Here is a 16,901-nt window from a genome sequence, read left to right as displayed (position 1 = left end):
CACCCCACATCCCAGTGATGCCAGTGGGGCACCCAGCACCCCACACCGCATTGCCCATGGGACACCCACCACCCCACACCCCAGTGATGCCAGTGGGGAACCCAGCACCCTGCACCGCACTGCCCATGGGACACCCACCACCCCACCATGTGATGCTAGTGGAGCACCCAGCACCCCCAACCCATTCGATGCCCCCTGGGCTCACGTCAGGGCGAGGGTGAAGTGGAAGCGCTGGCGGAGGCCGCGGAAGGTGAGGAAGGAGCGCGGGGGGAAGCTGCGGGTGCTCATGGTGCAGAAGGGCTTCTCGTAGTGCCCGGGGGGGCACTGGCAGCGGAACCCCCCCACCAGCAAGTTGAGGCAGGTGCCCCCGTTGCGGCAGACCCCCGGGGTGCAGCGGCCCCCCCGGGCGCTCAGCTCGCAGCGTTCCCCTGCACAAGGCCCAGCTGGCACCTGGCACCGCACCAGGGTGCCGGCCACCCCCGGGACCCCCAAACTGGGGGGGTGGGGGTGGGGATCACCGCTCCCCCCCCCCCCCCATCTCCAGAGCAGCTTTATCCCCAGCTCCATCACCATGGCAACTGCCTCCCATCGCCATGGCAACTGAGACATACTCCCCCTCCCCGCATCCCCTCCCCCACCCAGCTGGCACCCCCCCCCCCCAGGTGTCCCGTGGGGCCTGGGGGGACCCAAGGATCCCCAGGGCAGGTGGGGGCTGTCCCCAGTGCCACCAGTCTCCCAGTGCATGTCCCCCACCAGGCCAGCCATGGTGGGGAGCAGATGGCCGGGCCACTGTGGTGGGGACAGGGTGTCCCAGCACCACAGGGGGTCCCCAGGGGTCCCCAAGGCTCTGCCCCCACCAGTGCCCTCCCAGCCTCCTGTGGGGACCTCACTGGGGTGGAGGGACAGGGAGAGGGGACCAGACATGGAGGGGGATGGCAGGATGGCGGGTGGGTGAGGGAGAGAGGGCAGAGGGAGTGGAGCTGGGTGGAGAGAGAGAGGGAGGGAGGTGGAGAGATGGAAGAAAGGAGGAAGATAAAGGTGCTGGAGACAAAGGGGAGGAAGGAGGGAGCAGGGATGGAGGAAGGAAGGAAGGGGGGATGGAGAAGGGACGGAGGAGGGATGGAGGAGGGACGGCCAGTGGGGGATGGCTGACAGAGGGACAGCTGAGCACGGAGCAGATGATGGAGGGCCAAACAGGAGCTGGAGGAAGGGCTGACCACAATGGATGGTGCAGGGCCAGCAGAAGGGCTGGATGAGGAAGTCTGATGAGGAATGGGATGAAGGCTGATGGGGATGGATGATGGAGGGACACTAGAAGGGACAGTTGATGGCACCCCAAAGGGATGACGGGGATAGATGATGGAGAGCTGAGGAAGGGGTGATGATGGAGGGTGAAGGGGTGTTGGGGGAAGGATGATGGAGGGATGGAGAGCTGAAGGGAAGGAGGAAGAAGGGATGATGGACAGCTGAGGAAGAGGCAGAAGGAGCTGGTCGGAGGGATGATGAAGATGGACACCAAGAGGAATGGATGGATAGATGGATGGAGGGCTGAAGAGGAGCTGGATGAAGGGCTGATGGAGCGCAGCCAAGAAGGGGCAGATGAAGGGGAGCCGGCTGAAGGGCTGATGGGGATGGACACCAAGAAGACAGGATGGGTGGATGGATGGATGGATGGATGGATGGATGGATGGATGGATGGGTGGATGGATGGGTGGATGGGTGGATGGGTGGATGGGTGGATGGGTGGGTGGGTGGGTGGGTGGGTGGATGGGTGGGTGGGTGGGTGGATGGGTGGGTGGGTGGGTGGATGGGTGGGTGGGTGGATGGGTGGATGGGTGGGTGCGTGGGTGGATGGGTGGGTGGGTGGGTGGGTGGGTGGGTGGAGGGCTGACAGGGAGCCGGCTGAAGGGCTGACGGGGATGGACACCAAGAGGACAGGATCACTGCTGGAGGGCTGAAGGGTACTGGGACAAGGTGACACCAGGGACGGCGGAGGGAGGGAGGTGCCGGGCTCTAACCAGTGAAATCCTCGTGGCACTCGCAGGTGTAGCCGCCCTCGCGGCTCCGGCACCGCCCGTTGCTGCCGCAGGGGCTGGAGTAACAGAGGTCGATCTCCGTCTCGCAGTAGTCGCCGGTGAAGCCTGGCGGGCAGCGGCAGCGCAAGCCGGTGACGGGATGGATGGGGCGGAAGAGGATGGTGTCAGAAGCCAGGAAGGGCGCCGAGCTGTCGAACTGCAGGACGGAGACGCAGCGCATGTAGTTCTCGCAGGGCTCGCGCAGGCAGATGTTGTCGTCGAAGGGCAGGACCCGCTGGGCCGAGATGGCGGCCAGCAGCGAGCGGTTGAGGTAGAGCCGCTCCTGCAGCTCCTCTGAGGAGAAGAAGCGGGTGCCGTGCCCCGCGGCAGGCAGCAGCACCGAGAGGCTGACGTTGAGGATCCGGGCTGTCCCCACATCCGTGTCCGTCTGGATGTTGAAGAGGACGACGCGGTGGCGGGGGGTGGCCAGGACGGCCGCCACCCCCTCCAGGAAGCGGCTGAGCAGGGGGGACAGGAACCGCTCCTGGGACATGTCAGCCAAACGCAGGGTGATGCTGTTGCTCAGCATCTCATCCGTGATCACCGTCACCCGCAGCGTGCACTGCGCCGTCGCGCTGTGGACCCCATCTGTGGGCAGGGGAGGCGACAAGAGGGGGTCAGGGACAGCACCAGCCACCGCAGGATGGGGACAGTGGTGATGGGGCACCCACCATGTGGCCACCATGGGATGGGGACAGTGGTGGTGATGGGGTACCCACCGCGTGGCCACCACGTGATGGGGACAGTGGTGGTGATGGGGTACCCACTGTGCCTGGCCACTGCAGGATGGAGACAGTGGGATGGGGATGGTCTGGCTATGGGGCAAAGCCACCATGAGATGGGGATGGCAGGATGGGGATGACGCTCGTTACGGGGCACCTGGGATGGGGACTCAGCCACCATGGAATGGGTCTGGCACTGGCTACGGGGCACCTGTCCCACTGGGCCACCATGGGATGGGGACAGCGCTGGCTATGGGGTGGCACCGGCTATGGGGTGCCCATCCCACTCAGCCAGCACAGGATGAGGACAGTGGGATGGGGACCCAGCAGTGCTGTGGGGTGGGGTGGGGGAGCAAAGGCTCAGCCGGCACTGAGGCACCACCTTCCTCCTCCTCCTCCTCCTCCTGGCCAGGATGAGGGGCAGTGGGACACGGGACAGATGGGGAGCGGGCAGCAGGTGGACAGATGGACGGAGGGAGCGCAGGGATGGCCGGGGCGGGGGCGGAGAAGGGGGTGATGCCGGGGGGGTGGCGGGTGTCCGGGGCTGCCTGGTGGCCCGTGGCCGGTAGCTGTCGGAGGGGGGGTTGCCATGGCTGCAGCCGCGGGGGCCCAGCTATGGCCGGACCCTTTGTTCCCCTCCTGGCTGCCCCCACGCTGGGGGGGGGGGGGGCACAGCCTGGGCATGGGGTCTCCCTGCCTCCACCTTTTGTGCCTTGGGCCCCCTGCTTGTGCAGCTGGAGCAGGGACCCCAGCCCACGGGGGGACAGGGGGTGATGTGGGACACATGGCTGGGGACAAGGGACAGCACGACATGGCCCGTGACTCAGTTTCCCTTCCTGCCTGGCCAGCTGCTCCCCCACCCCGGGGTGACCCCCTCCGGCAGCACCCACCCCCCCCCGGCCCAGCACTGCCAGCACAGCCCCACCTTGGCCTCTTCCTGCCAGTGCCCCCCCCAACCAGACGCAATGGGATTGGGGACCCCCCAGGGGAGAGGCCAGGGTGCCCGCATCCCCCCACCACCACCCCAGACCCTGTGCCCCCCCCAGACACAAGCATTGGCGTCTTCTGGAAACACATGCATTGGGGTGCCACCCCCCCCTCCCCAATACTGCACTGGACCCTGCCCCCCCCCATTCACCCACCAGGCCCCCCGTAACATACAATAACAGTATCAGGACACCCCCCCAGGCAGACATCAGGCTCTGTTGTCCCCCCCCAATACACGTACAGGCCCTGCACCCCCTCAGACACACACAACGGGTCCTGTACCCCCCAGCCACCCACAGCAAGCTGCCAGGACCCCCCCACCAAATACACACACAGGGTCCTCACCCCCTGCGACTCCTGCTACAAGGTCCTGAACTGCCCCCCCTAAAAAAAACATGCACAAGGGTATCGTACCCCCCTCCCCCCCGCCAGACACTGCAGGGGTGACACTGGGGGTGGGGTAGGACAAGGGGGTGCTGGGAAGCCCAACTGCCTCCAGCCAGGATGTCTGGGAGGGGGGGGCACAGCATCTCCATCCCCCTCCCCCCAGATCTGGAGGGTGGGGGCAGCCAGGATGTGGTGGGACCCCAAAACACCTCAGCTCTATGCAGAAGAGTCAGAGGGGGTGGGGGGCACCCACAAGGGCTTCCTCAGCGCCAAACCTTACCTCCCACCCCCCAAGCCACCCCAGCCCAGGATGGGGGTCTTACCTGAGACAGAGACCCTCATGACAGCCTCCAGCGGGCGGTTGTTGTCCAGGGCAGGGCTGAGGCGCAGGTCCCCACTGTGGGGGTCCAGCAGCACCAGGTTCAGCTCGTTCCCCTGCTCGAAGGCGTAGGTGAGGCTGTCGGAGACATCGGGATCATGGGCCGGGATGCGGCCGATGACCCCCCCGGGGAAACTGCCTGAGCGGTTGGTGATGTAGTTGTTGAAGAGGATCTCAAAGTTCTTGAGTTGGGGGCTGTTGTCGTTGGCGTCACGGAGGCGGACGTGGACGGTGGCCCGGCTCACCAGGGGGGCCGAGGTGGCTTGGACCACCATGACGTACTCCGCCTTGGACTCGTAGTCCAGGTCAGCCAAGGCAGTGAGCTCGCCAGAGAAAATATCCAGCTGGAAGACCTCAGGGATGTTGCCCTCCACTATTTGGTACATGATTTGGGCGTTGGTGCCCTCGTCGGGGTCAGTGGCCGTGATCCGGGCCACCACCAGCCCAATGGGGCTGTTCTCTTCCACGAAGATGTCAAACTCATCCCGCTCAAAGACGGGCGGGTTGTCATTGACATCCAGCACCGTCACTTGGATCTCCACCGGTGTCCGCTTGGCTGGGACCCCCTTATCGACGGCGAATGCCCGCAGTGAGTAGAGTGGCACATTCTCCCGATCGAGGCGGCGCAAGGTGCGGACGATGCCTGAGGTGGACTCGATGATGAAGTCACCATCCCCATCATCACCCCCTTGGAAGGTGTAGAAGACCCTGCCATTGAGCCCCGAGTCGCGGTCAGTGGCAGAGACCTGGAGGACGCTGGTGAAGGCGGGCACATCCTCGTAGACGGAGCCCTGGTAGGAGTCGCGGAGGAACTGGGGCGCATTGTCATTGACGTCGCTCACCAGGATCTCCAGGTAGGTGGTGTCAGACTTCTGTGGGATGCCATTGTCACGTGCTGTGATGGCCAGGGTGTAGGACACCTGGTCCTCATAGTCCAGCTCCATCTGGGTGGTGACAGCCCCCGTCTCGGCGGCGATGCGGAACTGGGGGATGCTGTCCTCCATCAGGTAGGTGATACGGGCGTTCTCCCCCGTGTCCTCATCTGTGGCACTGATGACCACCACCGTGGTGCCCACTGGCCGGTCCTCGTTGACGTTGACAGTGTAGTGGGAGCTCTGGAAGACAGGTCGGTGGGTGTTGGCATCAGTGACATTGACGACCACCTGGGCCGTGTCCTGGCGGGTGCCATCGGAGGCAGCGATGGTGAGCAGGTACTGCCGCTCCAGCTTGTAGTCCAGTGGCAGGGCGAGGGAGATGAGCCCACCGCCGCTCTGGCTGGTGATGGAGAAGCGGTTGCGGGTGTTGCCGCTGGAGATCTGGTAGGTGATGACGCTGTTGGCATCGCGGTCGACAGCAGAGACGGTGAGGACGCTGGTGCCCACTGCTGCGTCCTCGTTCAGGCGGGCGCCATACTCCCGTTGTGTGAACTCGGGGCTGTTGTCATTGACGTCCAGGATGGTGACGCTGACGCTGGCCGAGGAGGCCATGGGGGGGTTACCCTGGTCCTGCGCCTCCACCCCGAAGCTGTAGAAGTCCACCGCCTCCCGGTCCAGCTCGGAGGCCACTACGATCCAGCCGGTGCTGTTGTTGATGGCAAAAGGGAAGCCGGAGCCAGTCTCCAGGAGGGTGTAGACCAGCCGGCTGTTGTCACCCGAATCGGCATCAATAGCCTGAACGTGGATGACGGAGTAACCCACCGGCACGTTCTCCAGCACGGTGGCCTGGAAGGGCGTGCTGACGAAGATGGGGGCATTATCGTTGACATCCAACACCTGGATGGTGACCAAACCGCTGATGTTGGAGAGGGGCGGGCGGCCACCATCCTGTGCCCGGATCCGTAGGGTGAACTCCTTGCTGACCTCATAGTCCAAGGGGCTGACCACGTCCAGCGCGCCCGTCTGCGCGTCGATGTAGAAGTGGCCACGGGTGTTACCGCTAACGATGCTGTAGTGCACCAGGGCATTGCTGCCTTTGTCACGGTCGGTGGCTGTCACTCGCAGCACGGCTGAGTTGGGTGCCACATCCTCGGGGACCTGCGCCACATAACGCTTCTCACTGAACTGTGGTGCATTGTCGTTGTCATCCTCCACGGTGATGCGGACGGTGGCCGTGGCACTGCGGGGTCCTGGGTCCTGGCCCTGATCCGTGGCCTCCACCAACAGCTCAAAGGCCTCCACAGTCTCACGGTCCACAGGGCCGCGGGTGCGGATAACACCTGAGCGGGAGTCAATCTCGAAGACCTCATTGGCGCCACCAGCGTTGAGGAGACGGTAGAGGACGTTGGCGTTGGGACCGGCGTCACCATCGGTGGCCCGCACCGTCAGCACCTCGTAGCCCACCTCCAGGTTCTCCCGCACGCTCTCCTGGTACTCAGCCTGCTCGAAGGCTGGGTCGTGGTCATTGGCGTCACTCACCGTCACTGTCAATGTGGCCATGGCACTGCGCCGGGGCGTGCCATGGTCCACCGCTGTCACCCGGAAGACATGGGTGCTCTTGCTCTCACGGTCCAGGGGGGTGGCGGTGGTGACGGCGCCGGTGATGGGGTCCATTGCGAAGAGAGCGTCAGAGCGGCTGTCAAAGAGGGCAGCCATGGTGTAGCGCAGCTGGCCTGCGTCCCCCTCATCGGGGTCCACCGCTGTGACCCGTGTCACCGGTGTCCCCGCCGGCCGGTTCTCCCCCACCGAGGCCTGGTAGCTGGAGGGCTGGAACTGCGGTGCCGTGTTGGGGCTGCGGCGCCGGCGGGAGCGGCTGTGGGTCACGTGGCTCCCGGTGGCCCCCGTGGTCGGGTGGGCCCCAACGTCCCCAGTGCCCGTTGTCCCCCCAGTGCTGCTGGTATCGCTGGGGACTTTCCTGGCATCCCCGGTGCGTCCTGGATCCCTGGTGGCTGTGGAGACTCGGGTGCCCCCGGTGTCCCCAGCGTGCCCGGCGTCCCCGCTGCTCATCACGTCCCTGGTGCTCACGGTGTCCGTGGGGGTGTTGGTGTCCCCAGTGTCCCCGGCATGCCCGGCGTCCCCGCTGCTCATCACGTCCCCGGTGCTCGCGGTGTCCATGGGGGTGTCAGTGCCACCAGTGTCCCCAGCGCGCCCGGCGTCCCCGCCGCACCTGGTGTCCACGGGGACACGGGTGCTCCCGGTGCCTCCAGCGTCCCCGGTGCCGCCGGTGCCTCCATGGCCTTGGGCACCGCCGGGGCTCCCGCCGCCTCCGGTGTCCCCGGGGCTCCCGGTGCCGCCGCCGCCGTCCCGGCTGGAGGCGGCGCCGCCGCAGCCGCCCGCGGCCGGGGAGGGCCCGCCGCCGCCGCTGTCCCCGGTGCCGCTGGAAGCGCCGGTGCTCGGCGCGGGCCCCGCTCCGCCGCTGTCCCCGGTGCCGCCGGAGCTGCCGCTGTCCCCGGTGCCACCGCGGGGCTGCAGCCGCCGCAAGAGCGCGCCGGGCGGGCAGGTGCCGGTGCCGGTGCCGGTGGCGGGTCCCGGGGGCGGGCGGCGGGGCTGGCCCGGCGCGGGCAGCGGCAGCAGCAGCAGCAGCAGCGGCAGCAGCAGCAGCAGGAGCGCGGCCCCGCGGGCGGGCGGAGCGCCCATGGCGCGGTGCGGCCGCTGCCGCCGGTGCCCGCTGCGCCCCGCGCCGCCGCCTGCGCCCCTCCCGCCGCCCGCGCGCGCCCGCCGGGGCGGGGCCGCCCGCCGCACCGACCTGCGCCGCGCTTAAAGGCGCCGCCGCCCCCCCCCGGGCCCCGCCGGCGGCACCGGCCCCGCCCGCACCGGCCCCGGCACCAGCACCAGCACCGGCCCCGGCGGCAGCGCGGCCCCGGCGCGGGGGGGCTGGGGCTGGGGGCTTGGGGGGAGGGGTGGCTGCACACTCGCGGGGGGGGTGGGGGGGTGCCCGGGCCACGCACCCGCGCGCAGGTTGCAGGCGCACGCCCGCGAACCGCGCACATGGAGGCTGCGCGCACACGCGTTGCACACGCAGAGAACGCGCATCGCAGCGGCGCGCGCAGGGAATGCACGCGCGGCACACGCCCCCCCCCCCCCATCCCCCCCCCGTGTCACTGCTGCAGCCCGTGACACCCCAGCACGCGCCGGGGGGGTCCCACAGCCCACCCCCACCCCCCCCCGCAACACAGCAAGCCGGGGTTGTCCCCACCGCACCGGCATTGGGGTTCACTGGGATTAACTGGGAGCACTGGCGGCGCGGGGCGCGTCCCCGCGGGGGGCCGTGGGCGCAGCCCCCCCGCACCCCCGCTGGCAGCCGGCGCCGGGCCGGGGTGTGGGTGCCGGGCGGGCCCCGGCGGCGGAACGGGTCGGACGGGTGCGGGGGCGCGGGGGGCGCCGCCCGGGGACCCCCCGGCACCCTCCGGTGACTCACGGGGGCCCGTCCCCGCCCTGGCCGCCAGCCCCGGCGCCCTTCAAAGGGGAGCGGGGCGCGGGCCGGCCCGACCGGCTCACCGGGGCGCTGCCCGGGGGCCCCGCCGGCCGCCCCAGCACCCATGGGTGCCGCCGTGGGTTCCCACGCGCAGGCTGGGGGGGCGGGCGGACGCGAGAGGCAGGCGCCCCCCCTCCCCCATTCCCAGGTGGGGGCCCGGGCTGGCAGCTGGGCCGAGGCGTGGGGGGCCCCGGCCCCGCTTTGAATTACAAATGGGCTGGGGCCAGCGCGGCCTTTGTCTGGGGCATTGTGTGGGGCCGGCCGGGGGGGGGGGGGGGACGACACACACGGGGGAAACGCGGCCAGGGCCCCCCCCCGCCCCCCTCCCGGGCTGGAGCCCCCCCTCCCCCCTGCCCGCCCCTCCAGACATGCAGCTCAGCAGTACTTGGCTTTATTGGCTCAAGGGGGGGGGAGATGTTTTCCATCCCTGGGGAAGGGGCACGGGGGATCCCCACGCCGCAGGGGGGCCGGGGGGGCCACAGCCCCCATAGCGTCAGTCCTTCGGCCGTGGGAGCGCGGTGCTCCGAGCCACGGGGGGGCCAGGCGGTGAGCGGCAGCTCCTGCCACAGACGGCCCCGAAGCGAGGGTGATGGGCGCGGGCACAGCCGGCGATGAAGGCTCGGTGATGGTTCAGGAGGCCCTGAAGATCTCGGGGGCTGGGGGGGGGGACCGCAGCCCTCAGGCGCTGTTGACCCCCATGTTCTGCATCTGCTCCTCCAGCGCCCGCTCGCTTCCCCCCGCCGGCTTCTTCTTGCCCCCCTCCTGCTGCTTCTTTTGCTTCTTGGAGAGCTCCTGCTCGATGGGCGCCGCCTTCACGAAGGGGATCAGCTCCCGGAGGTCTGCGCAGGGGGGAGAGCAGGCACCACGCATCACCCCCCCAAGCCTGGTGGGAGGGAGGTGTTGGGGGGCCCCCCCGGGAGCCAGGCTGGGTGGGGAAGGCAGGGCAGGGTGCTGGGTGTTACCTGGGGGCATGAAGTCTTGGAGCTTCTCCGGGATGCGGACGCCCTCCTCCGTCTGGTAGTTCTCCAGGATGGCGCAGATGGTGCGGGTGGTGGCACACATCGTGGCGTTCAGCATGTGCACGAACTCCACCTGTGGCAGGGACACGGCCAGTGGGGCCACGGTATGACAAAGGTGAGGAGGGGGTGAGCGGAGAACACCCCCCCTAAACCCCCACCCCAGCAGCTCGGCCTCACCTTGTCCATCATCTTCTTGGTCTGCCCGTAGCGGATGCGCAGGCGGCGTGCCTGGTAGTCAGTGCAGTTGGAGCAGGACACAAGCTCGCGGAAAGCGCCAGAACCAGGGAACCAGGCCTCCAGGTCCAGCTTCTTACTGGCAGCATGGTTGAGGGAGCCTGAGAGAGAGGGGAGCGGTGCTGAGCAGGGGGGGCTCCCGCTCCCCCCACAGACACACCCGTCCCAGGGGATGGCAGCATGGGCTGAAGGCGTGAAGCCTCCAAGGTGACTTCAGCAGTGCTGTGACGGCTTTGTCACAGGGACGTGGGATTCCTGCTCTGCAGCGGGGAGGCTGGGAGGGAGTGTTTAAATGGGATCATTTTCCTGGGGGAGTTCCCAAGAGGAGTTGGGACACTCAAACCGTCCCCCTGGAAGGGACAGTGGGGACAGTCCCGGCATGGCGGGGTGCCCACACCCGGTCCCAGTGAACCCAGAGCAAAGCAGAGGGTCTCTGCAGAAAAGCTCGTCTCCTTCCTCCACGTCCTGGGGCTGAGGCGCCTCCTCCCCCTCGCCAGGCCTGGGGACAGACACCACGGGAAGGTGAGCCAGGGACAGAGAAAGCCGAGCTGGGAAGTGGGTCAGGGCCATGGTGACACCCGAGGCGCTGGCAGAGGTGGCTGGTCTCCTGGGCCATCACGGCTCAGAGAGGTGGCCTTGGTGCCACGCGGCGAGGAAGCCCCTGCCCCTACCCGAGACGATGTTGACGATGTGGTAGGGGATGCCCAGGGACTGGTAGAACTCCTCCGCCGTGGCTATCATCTCCTCAAACATCTCCCACGACTTGTTGTCGTGGGGCGAGGCGTAGACGAACTGCTCGATCTGCAAAGAGAACAGAACCCCGCGCTGGCGCCGGCCCCGGCCACAGCCCCACGTTCCCAATGGGAATGGCGCCCTGCTCCGCTCACCTTCTCGAACTGGTGGACACGGAAGATGCCGCGGGTGTCGCGGCCGTGCGAGCCCACCTCCTGACGGAAGCAGGTCGACAGCCCCGCGTACTTGATGGGCAGATCCTCCGGCTTCAGCCACTCGTCGCGGTGCAGGGCGGCAATGGGCTGCTCCGAGGTGGCGATCAGGTACTTCTCGTCGATGGAACTGTCGTCAGCTTTCTCGCTGCCTTTGCCGATCACCTGGGGGGAACAAGAGCCACCGTCCCCCTTACCCAGCTGCTCCCGCGCCTCCGGGGACCGACGCTCCCTGGCAGATGCGCAGGCAGCCGCTCTCCCTGCCTGCACACGGACAGGCAGCCAGGCTTTCCAGGGCCGGCGCTCGGGAGCGGGGACAGGACGGCGGGGGAAAGGGAGCAGCTGCCGTTTGTTGCCTGTCTGGCCTCCTTCAAAGGCCCCGATGGCCTCCTGCCAGCAGGGCTGGGGACCAGCCACCTCCCTGTCACCGCATTGCCATGACAACCGTGTCAGCCCTGAAGATGGACCCAGGAGATACGGAGCAGAAGGGAGCTGCTGGCACGGCCCTGCCGGGGCAGAGGGGACCCCAGCCACCCCGCTCCCTGCGGGGGAAGCTGCGTGGTGGTGGCTCCGTCGGGAAGCTGGTGCCCGCAGGGGATGGCGGGTGCCAGGCAGTGAGACACAGAGACCTGGCGGGCGTCGAGCCGCTCACCTTGTAGAGCTCCTCGTCAAACTGGCTGAGCTGGGCCACCTCCTGCATCACCTCCTTCCGCATGAAGAAGGGGGTGTAGACGGGAGTGTAGCCCTTGGCGCGGAGGCTCTGCAGGGCGTACTGGATCAGGGCCTGCTCCAGGAACACCAGGGGACCCTGGGGGACGAGGGAAGCAACTGTCAGGCACACACCCCACTGTGCCACCCCTTCTTGCCCAGCGGGTCTGGGAGCATGCGGAGCCCACACCAGCTTCAGGCTGCTCCGGCCGGCTCAGCATCACCCTCAGACTGGAGACACGCCGGAGCTGGATCCCGAGGCTGCCCCAGCCACAGCGGCGGCACCACCAAGGCCAGAGTCCATCTCACGCAATGAGCCAGCTCAGCGCGAGCTCACGGCGCCGCGGAGGCCCCCAGCGAGCTCGGCCCAGGGGAGGAGATGCCACGACCCCCGTGCGCCCCTTGTTCCCCTCAGCTCTCCCTCTGGCTCCGATCACTGCCGCCCCCCGTGGGGGTCTGGGCTCTCACCTTTAGGAAGTAGCCCCGGCTGCCCGCGACAATGGCCCCCTTCTCTCCCTCGTAACCATCCACCATCACCACCAGGTCCACGTGGGAATACTTCTTCCTGCAGCTGCAGTCACCCCAGACCCGCTCCACCTTGTTGTCCACGTCCTGTAGAAAGAACAAGAGAGGAGGAGGGGAAGCCCATCACCTCAGCTCCCAGGACTGCGGCAACACCAGTCTCTGCATTGCACTGGGCCCAGTTTTGGATCCCAGACTACAGAGCCTGGCACCCCAGTCCTGATCTCGACTAGTTGCTTATTATGCAGCCACTTGGCAGCTGGCCCAGCCCAATTGTGTTCCCCCTGCAAAATATTCCTGCTGGATGAATGAAGGCAGCGGAGGGAGATCCCAGCCCCCCGGCTAGAAGCGAGTTTCCCATGTATTCCCCCAACAATGGCTGTGTCCAGCGTTGTCTGAGCTGCTCTTTGTCTGCTCCCGGCAGGAAACACTGTCTTGTCATGCAGATTTCATTCACCCGCCCGCTGATCTTGGGTTGGGGGGACCTCCCTGCAGCGAGCCCCCCGCTTGCCGGCAGTTGTCTGGCTTTGATGAACCGGCACAGCCGGCCCCGAGTGCACTCTTTTCCCTACCTCATCGTTGCTTATGGGCACCGAGGGGTGGAGGAGGTTCCCGATCTCCCGGAGGCTCTCGAAACGTTCTGCCTCCAGCCTCACACGCTCAGCATCGCATTTGAGGATGGCTTCGTCAATGAGGAGACGGACTTTCTTTATCTGGGACACCTGCAAAGCCTGCGCAGGGACCCGGGTGAGGTGGGGAAAGGAAGAAACTACTGGGGAGAGGGGGCTGGCAGCCACGCATGCTTAATGATGGACCCTCGCCTAGCTGACACGGAGCAAAACCATGGACTAAACACATCAAACAACAGCCCAAGGGGACCAAGGACTGACCTAAGTCAGGCTCTGAAAGGGCCTGGGGCCTGGGTGAGCTACAGCATCACACAGCGCCCGGCAGAGATGAGAGGGAGCAGTCAGCTCCCATGGCAGCAAAAGCTGGCCAGCGCCAGGCTCATTAAACATTGCAGTTAATGAACTGGGAAGGGGAACAGGCAGGGAGGAAGGGACTTGCAAAGGACACGTAATGACTGAGGCTGCTCAAACCCCCAGGGAAGCGCAGGAGGATGGGCCCTGGGCTGGTGAGCTGCCATGGACCGAGGCTGAAACGGTCTTTAGATGAAGGACACTGGGCAAGAGCTGGTTATTGCTGGCACCGGGACTGGGGGAAATAAGGATCCTCCTGGCAGGGGGTTCAGGCAGTGCCCCCTTGCCTGGTGCTGGGCTTTGGCACCTCACCCCGCCAACTCAGGCAATTACAGGTGAAGTTCTGGACAAACTGGGTAGACCAGCAGCACAGCGGGAGGAGACAGGGTCAGACTCACCCCCAGGACGTCGGCTGTGAGCTCGTCGAGGTTTTGCACGTTCTCTGGTACAGACTCGTCTGTGCCCACTGGCTCTTTTTTCTGCAGCAAGAGTGAAAAAAAACCCCAGCAGGGTTAAAGAATAAAGCTCCAGGGTAAAAACATTCCTTAACGATGTGAGGGAGAGGCCTGGAGAGCAGAGACCTGGGGGAGATGTCACCAGTAACATCCCACCAGTGAATCGCTACCAGGACCGTCTGCCTTCGTGCCTCACCTTCATCTTGTCTCCAATTGTTTTGCTGCACAAGTTCTTCAGTTTGTTCAAGTTATCGGCACGAAACCTGCCTAGAAAGCAGAGGGGAGAGAGCTGTCAGCCAGCCATGAGAGCAGGAGTGGGGCTGGGGTCCCTGTCTGGCACCGAGAGGGGCCGCAAAGTCTCAGGTGGGAGGAGCAGAATTGGGGACAGCAGCTCCAGGGATGCCCATCACCACCGGCCCTGGGTAAACACGCGGAAGGACCGTGGAGGGTTTGACGGTGTGACAGCACGGTGTGGGGCAGCCACGACACACAGCAGAGAGGCGGGGAGCAGAGGGCTCCCACGAAGGGGTGTCATTTCAAACACCCAGAGTGGTGCCACGCTGGGCCACGGTCCCACCAGGACCCTCACGCTAGGCTGCTGCGGGGTGCTGAGGGCTGCGTGGAGCCAGGGCTCTGGGGCCACAGCGATGAGATCTGAGGAGGGAACCGGGGAGGTCCCCCTTGGTGACAGCAGGGGTGAGAGGGGCAGAGCCCAGGACACAGCCGTCTCCTCCTGGCAGAGCCGCCCAAATCAGAGCCACACCAATGTCAGGGCGCTGTCACCCCAGCAGGGCGACATCCCCATCTACAGGCAGGATCAGACCCACGGGGGTGATGGAAACACAAAGGGTTAAGAGCCAGGGAACAGGGCACGGCAAACAGGACCCTGGCAGCCTCCCATGGACCCCACGGCACCAGCACCTGCAGAGGCAGGATTGCATCAGCCGGTGCTCGCCAGCGCGTCCTGCCAGCCCAGCGCGTCCTGCCAGCCCTGCGCCTCGTGGTTACGCACCAGCGCGCCCCTGTGCAGCACCACGGGGAGGGGGCTGGGGCACAGCCCCCCCCGGCCTGGGAAGCTGGCTGGTCCTGCGGGATGAAAGGCCCTCGGATAAAGTTAAGGCGGTGGTGCCGGCAGGGCCGGGGCAAGGAGCGAGGAAGCAGCGCCAGGTTCGGTCACATCAAGGCAGCGGCATCCAAAGGCTGTTCCAAGCCGCCTGTTTCATCCCGGGACGAGTTCCCGGGACACCCTGGGAACTGCGGGACTGCGGGGCACCCATCCCTCCTCGCCCCCCAGCGCACCCTCCCGGCACCCAGGCACCCAAACCCAGGCCCGGGGGCCGCCCCCGCTGCCCGACCCCCCACCCAGGGGGCTCCTTCCCCCTCCGAGCGCCCAGGCATGGGGTGATCCCGGCACGCGGGGGTGGCACCGTGTGGGACCCCTCGCCTGCCCGGCTGGATCCTGCAGCAGTGCGGCTGGCGTAGGGAGTGGATCCCTGGGAATCACTGGTGGGGCTGGATCACTGGTGGGGATCCATATGTGGGCCAAGGGGGGCCATCACCAGGGATCTGCCCTCACAGCTGGGGAGGATGGAAGGGGGGATCCAGCAGGAGAACCTCTCCCCAGCCCTGGGGAAGGGGGTGAGGGGGATCCACCCGGGGACAGGCCCCTGCAGGGATCCACCCACTGCATCCCCCAGCCCCAGAGGGGAAGATCCCCCAGGGAGATCCCCCGGGGCTGGCGTGGGAGGGATCCCCCACAGCTCACCCCACCTTAGCGAGGGGGTTTGGGGATCAAGCTGGGGCTCCCAGCCCTGGTGGGGGGCGGGGGGCAGGGACCCCGGGGGGATCCCCCAGCCCGGGGGAGGGGACACGGGGGGGGCACCCGCTGGGGACAGGCCACCAGGCCGCGGGTGCTGGGAGGGGCCCCCCACCCCGCGGGCCTGGGAGAGGGGACAAGCCCAGCCGGGGACAGACGGTCCCGCTGGGCGGGTGACGGGCCCTCCTGGGGGTCCCCCAGCCCGGGGGGTGCCAGGTCCCCACAGCCCCCCCGCCCGGGGGGTGCCAGCCCCGGCCCGGCCCTCGCCCCACGTACACCTCCGCCAGGCGCCGTCGGCCCGCACCAGCGCGTCCACCAGCGCCGGGTCCTTGAAGCGTTTGCGCTGCATGTCCCGCACCATGGCGGGGTCCCCGCCCTTGTCGGCGCGGAACAGGTCCAGGTCCAGCACCATGATGGCGGCGGCTCCTGTCACCCCGGCGGCGGCGGCTCCCAGCGCGCATGCGCGGGGCCACGCGTGCGCAGAGCGGCGGCGGCGCCCGCCAGGGGGCGCCTGGGGGAGGGAGCGGGGGGGGGCAGCGCCCCCTGGCGGGGCGGCGGGGCGGCGCAGCGAGGGGGGGCCTATGGTCCCGGGGGTCCCGGGGGACGCTGCGTGTCTGCTCGGGCACCCCTGCGTGTCCCCGGCTTCCCCCAGCCGCCCCCGCTGTGCTGGTGGCCTCCGCCCCTCCCGCACCCACCGGCATCCCCAGGGGTCCCTGGGGGGGTTCCCTCGCAGCCCCCTGCAGCACCCCACGGCACAGCCACGCACCCCACGACTCCCCATAGTATCCCATGGTACCCTATAGCACCCCATGGCACCCTACAGCACCCCATGCCACCCCATGGCTCCCCATAGTATCCCACGGCACCCCAAGGCACCCCACAGCACCCCATGGCACCCCACAGCTCCCCATAGCATCCCATGGCACCTCCTACCACCCCACAGCACCCCATGGCACCCCACAGCTCCCCATAGCCTCCCATGGCACCCCATACCACCCCACAGCACCCCATGGCACCCCACAGCTCCCCACAGCACCCCATACCACCTCTTGGCACCCCAACATTCGCCTCCACCATCATCCCCAGACTGGGAGGCAGACCCCACTGTCTGGCCCCCGGGGGGGCTCCTGGAGGGGTGCTGGGTGCCCCCACCCATGCGGGGACCCCGTCCCTGTCCCTCTGAGATGGAGGGGACAGGTGGGACTTGGAAAGATCCATCTTTATTGCGCTGCCAGGACATGCGGATCCCCTGGCACCGCCTAG

The 16,901-nt window shown here is 67.4% G+C and overlaps 2 protein-coding genes across 4 annotated transcripts in view; both read right to left on the bottom strand.

Annotated features, from left to right (window-relative positions):
• Nucleotides 1–8,122, bottom strand: part of CELSR2 (cadherin EGF LAG seven-pass G-type receptor 2) — a 28,998-nt gene extending 20,876 nt beyond the window's left edge. For both annotated transcript variants that reach the window (XM_037410586.1, XM_037410585.1), the window contains exons 1-3: nt 4,495–8,122; nt 2,019–2,663; nt 206–428 (exon numbers count right to left, since the gene is read on the bottom strand). In XM_037410586.1, coding sequence (XP_037266483.1) covers nt 206–428; nt 2,019–2,663; nt 4,495–8,122 — 4,496 coding nt within the window. The remainder of the gene's footprint in view (nt 1–205; nt 429–2,018; nt 2,664–4,494) is intronic.
• Nucleotides 8,123–9,335: 1,213 nt separating this feature from the next.
• Nucleotides 9,336–16,111, bottom strand: SARS1 (seryl-tRNA synthetase 1). Of its 2 annotated transcripts, none has more exons than XM_037410587.1 (11): nt 15,915–16,111; nt 14,019–14,089; nt 13,766–13,846; nt 12,960–13,118; nt 12,334–12,477; nt 11,810–11,965; nt 11,101–11,322; nt 10,885–11,014; nt 10,157–10,314; nt 9,923–10,052; nt 9,336–9,799 (listed from the first exon to the last, which is right to left on the bottom strand). In XM_037410587.1, exons 1-11 carry the CDS (start codon nt 16,048–16,050, stop codon nt 9,639–9,641), a joined length of 1,548 nt encoding a protein of 515 aa, XP_037266484.1. In that variant the 5' UTR covers nt 16,051–16,111; the 3' UTR covers nt 9,336–9,638. The 2 variants fall into 2 exon arrangements, with proteins under 2 accessions (XP_037266484.1, XP_037266485.1); XM_037410588.1 differs by lacking the exon at nt 15,915–16,111 and adding an exon at nt 14,835–15,104.
• Between the last annotated feature and the right edge of the window lie 790 nt (nt 16,112–16,901).

The sequence above is a fragment of the Falco rusticolus genome, chromosome 17 (assembly GCF_015220075.1).
Source record: "Falco rusticolus isolate bFalRus1 chromosome 17, bFalRus1.pri, whole genome shotgun sequence".
Taxonomy (NCBI): domain Eukaryota; kingdom Metazoa; phylum Chordata; class Aves; order Falconiformes; family Falconidae; genus Falco; species Falco rusticolus.
The sequence above is the reverse complement of the archived record's forward strand: the minus strand, read 5'-3'. Positions and strand labels throughout refer to the sequence as shown.

What these genes read in the sequence shown, in the direction of transcription:
- SARS1 (XM_037410587.1), bottom strand. Translation starts at nt 16,050, where the DNA reads ATGGTGCTGGACCTGGACCTGTTCCGCGCCGACAAGGGCGGGGACCCC. An exon ending in TGCCCATAAGCAACGATGAG is followed by an intron (nt 12,478 to 12,959) that starts GTAGGGAAAAGA and finishes TTCTTTCTACAG; the next exon opens with GACGTGGACAACAAGGTGGA. An exon ending in TTGACGAGGAGCTCTACAAG is followed by an intron (nt 11,323 to 11,809) that starts GTGAGCGGCTCG and finishes TGTTCCCCCCAG; the next exon opens with GTGATCGGCAAAGGCAGCGA.